The sequence below is a fragment of the Octopus bimaculoides genome, chromosome 22, assembly GCF_001194135.2.
Source record: "Octopus bimaculoides isolate UCB-OBI-ISO-001 chromosome 22, ASM119413v2, whole genome shotgun sequence".
NCBI classification, from domain to species: domain Eukaryota; kingdom Metazoa; phylum Mollusca; class Cephalopoda; order Octopoda; family Octopodidae; genus Octopus; species Octopus bimaculoides.
In genome coordinates, this window is record NC_069002.1 from 3,892,017 (window position 1) to 3,896,330 (window position 4,314).

General features: G+C 37.4%; 1 protein-coding gene across 5 annotated transcripts in view; it reads right to left on the reverse strand.

The window, feature by feature from the left end:
• The window catches only part of LOC106867819 (inositol-trisphosphate 3-kinase homolog), a 30,498-nt gene that overhangs the window by 2,494 nt on the left and 23,690 nt on the right, over nt 1–4,314 (reverse strand). For all 5 annotated transcript variants that reach the window (XM_014912854.2, XM_014912878.2, XM_014912869.2 and 2 more), the window contains 3 exons: nt 2,688–2,760; nt 1,904–2,039; nt 1,617–1,673 (listed from right to left, as the gene is read on the reverse strand). In XM_014912854.2, coding sequence (XP_014768340.1) covers nt 1,617–1,673; nt 1,904–2,039; nt 2,688–2,760 — 266 coding nt within the window. The remainder of the gene's footprint in view (nt 1–1,616; nt 1,674–1,903; nt 2,040–2,687; nt 2,761–4,314) is intronic.

Here is a 4,314-nt window from a genome sequence, read left to right on the forward strand (position 1 = left end):
ATATACACACACGTGGAGATGCGCTCGACTAAAACTGGAACAATGTTCTTAAATAGCACCCACCCTATATCCCCTTACAAGAAGACCAACGCAACAACTAAAACGTAAGGCTGTATTTACCTATCACCACTATCACACCACCACATATACTACACCCAATAATTACTTCTCCTACGTTTCGCACACCACAAACTTCGAATATACCCTGCAACACTCTGAAGAGATCGGCCAAACTTCTGGCTGGATCGAAACGTGCGTAAGTGACTATGACATAATATACAAAATGACTTATTACATAACCTAAACCTCCACACTGACTCATTTCACAAGCTCCACATAATAAAACAACGGCTATCTAGTCCAACGAAAATGCTTTTTCTTGTATTTGTTGCTCCATTCTCCAAGTAAATATATATCATCATCATCATCATCATCGTTTAACGTCCGCTTTCCATGCTACATATATATATATATATATATATGTATATATATATATATATATATATATATATATATATATATATATATATATATATATATATATACATACATACATACATACACACACACACACACATATTTATATGTATAAAGTCATAAAATATCCAGGTATGCACTGTACAAGTACTCAGGTATAGTCTAGGTTCAGGCTGAGTGCATCGAGTAATAAGAAGCATCTAGGATTACTTGGGGTGAACAATCCCACTGTAATTAGGGTTAAATCAACCTTTGGTAAACCTGGGCTACAGTAGAAGACATTGGCCCAAGGTGCCATGCAGTGGGACTGAACCCGAAACCATGTAGTTGGGAAGAAAAATTCTTAACCACACAGCCACACCTTTGTATAATATATTACATTTCATTGTATTCATTTATCTAGCTTAGAAAATGTCAATCCTCATTATTCAGGGTAAAAATGTCCTAAATATTTTCTGAAAAACAAGGTGGTTGTTATTGTTATTGAGCATGTTCTTACTTTTCCCTTTTTTGTAAATTTCTCTCTCTCCCTCTCTCCTCTCCTCTTTTATCTCACACAAATTTCTATGGTTACAACTTCGCAGGCAACTATACAACATTGTTTATTTATACCTTGTTGCTTTTGTCTTGGTTACAATAGACTTCAATTCCAGGTTGTGAACATAAATACTATTGGCACAGGTGTGGCTGTGTGGATAAGAAGTTCACTTTCCAGCCACATGTTCTTAGCTTCAGTCCCACTGCATGGCACCATGAGCAAATGTTTTCAATTATAGCCCCAAGACGACCAAAGCCTTGTGAGTAGATCTGGTAGTCAGAAACTGAAAGAAGCCCACAGAGTGTGTGTGTGTGTGCTTGAGTGGGGGGGGGGGGTTATTCACAGCACATAATGTTAGGCCATGGGGAAATATTACCTTACTTGGAAACAAGTGAAGGGTAGTGACAGAAAGGGCATCCAGCAGAAGAAGACAGTAACACACATCCACACACACGAAGTCAGGATCACTGAAAAGTGTTCCTAGCTTAGATCTCAGGAACAACTGTGTCAGATCAGAGGGCCAACCGCAAAGTTTACCCTCCCCTGTCCACCAATTTTTTTCAAAACGCCGTCACTAAGAATGATCTGAAGCTTCACTCACCCTCACAGCCTCTATTCGGAATCCGAGTGATGCAGATGAACTTTGCTGTTCTCTAAACTGAAAAAGAAATAGTTTATACAATTTATACAAGGTCAAGGGGGTCACCAACTGGCTGGGGTTTACCGAAATCCAGGAAGAGTAAAGGGCAAAGACAACAACAGGACTTTTCACTTTGTATATAGGGTAATCAGCAAACATTTCAAGGAAAGACAGAAAAAAGATCAATAATGATAGGAAACTATGCAAAAGGTTCAAAGACTATAGAATTATCTGGTACTGAAGTTTACCTGCATATACCGAAGTTTGGTGAGGGCTTTTGCTTGTCTCTCCTGAGCTGTAGGTGCTGTAGGGTCAATCATGACCATCTTCTTAAATAAATCTGTCCTTAAGGACTCATTTATCACTTCTGATTCAAGAAATGTCCTGCAAAGATATAACCAGCAGATATCTTAACTAAGATCTATCATAGCAATGATTCACAAAAGACTCTACAATAACTCACATCATCATTCATTTAACACCAACTTTTCCATGTTTGCATGGGTTGGACAGAGTTCGATTTTAAGGCAGATTTCCTATGACTGAGTGCCCTTCCTGTCACCTGTTTCCAAGCAAGTTAATATTTCTCGTGGCCAGACATGTTTCCATAAAATATTGGAAATCAAGACATTTGTTTACAACAAATGCATGACATTAATACAAGGAGACACGCACGCACGCACACACACAGTGTGTGTGTGTACATAATGGGCTTCTTTCAACTCCCTTCAACCAAATCCACTCACAAGGCAGCCCAGAGTTATAGTTGAAGATGTCTAACCAAGGTACCCTGCAGTGGGACTGAAACCAAAACTATATGACTGGAAGCAAACTGCTTAACCACACAGCCATGCCTGTACCTTTATGTCAATCAATTTGATGACATTTTGAATGCAGTCTTGCATCCCTGTGTCTTATAGGCAGCAGTTGAGAGAGTCACATGCTATATGGATCCCACTTAGAATATTTGGGCCAGATATAGTTGGTTTACATGATTAAAGGATTAAAGAAATTGGATGGAATTTAGTTTACCTGGTTCCTAATTTCATATCAATTATGTTCGGATCATGGAAATCTTCCAGCAAATTCTGAATTTCAATAAAATCTGAGAAGTGTTAAGGATTGTTTCCAGTCATGATATTTCTGTATTTTTCACAGTTTTATAAAATATATTCTTTTCATTAAGGTATAGCTCTTAACTCAGAATGAGTAATGCTACAGCAGTTAATCTGTGGCAAAGACAAAGCAGGTAACTGATGATCTCAGCTTGCAAGATGGACACAATACGATGGAGTGCTGAAACGTTCCTAGCTTTAAGCATATTGCAAAAGGCCTGGTTGGAGGCCCAACTTTCCAAGTTCTTTTACAGGGCTTAGAAAAACTGAAGGACAACTGCAATAAGTGTGTGAATCTGAGAGGGGGAATATGTTGAATAAAATCATAATTAACTGATCCTCCTGTATTTTCTTTTACCCAAAGCCAGGAATTTTTCAGCACCCCTTCATAATTGACTACTGATTCTCAGTTAGATAGTCTATAATAGAAAGAGCATGCACTTGTAAAAAAAAAAATTGTGTGATAGAGATAAAACACAACCCTTTCATGCAAATAAGGACAAAATAAATGTAAAACATTTTTAAAAAATTATGTTTATATATTTTTTTGCTAGATTCCTTATCTGAAATTGTGTGTTGAAACAGATCTTGATATATTGGGGGATGGTTATTTTTTTTCTTATCAAATAAACACACATACACACACACACACACACTATATATATTCATTCTTCATTTGTTCATTATTGTTCTTACTTATGTCCATTGTCTGGAAATCTTTTGTCACACATCCTGTGACTTCCTCAGTAATGATCCATCCCACATGTATCCTCCTGTTCTGTTTAGTTCATTCTGTTGCTGAAGAGGTCGCAAGATGTGTGATGAAAGATTTCCAGACAATGGACACAAAATAAGAACAATAATAAACAAGTGAAGAATGAATATATTCTGCGTGTGTTTATTTGGCACTCCCAAGGCTTTGGTCAGCCCAAGGCTATAGTAGAAGACACTTGCCCAAGGTGCCACACAGTGGGACTAAACCAGGAACCACGTGGTTGGTACTTACCACACACCCACTGCTGCACCTGTAAAACAAAATATGAACAGCATGGCAGGGTTTTTAAAAAAAATTTTTTATGGGATGGGGTATTTATAGAAAAACAGTACATTTTGGTTTTATTATTTTTATGGAAGGCAATCAAGATTGGTTGATTAAACAGAGGAAGTAATTGGAGGGTCATTCTGAAAGTTTGCAACACAATGAAATCTACTTAGGGCACCAAAAGGTCAAGTAGTGGTATTAAATCAAGTAACAGATTAAGTGTACCAACAATAGGTACAATCCTTTTGACTGCTGTGCACTTTCTCTCATAAGTCTTGGCAATGGTAGAGATACTTAACCGCACAATGGGAACAACCTGGACCACACAACAACAAATTCTTATTGATAATCACTCAATGTTGAAACATCTGTTATTTATAGATATTTGTATCCCTCTCTCTCATGTGTGTGTGTGTGTGTGTGTGTGTGTGTGTGTGTGTGTGTGTATTTATAATGTCTTCATTTATGAATTAAAGCTACCATTGGTTTCATGTTAAGAAAA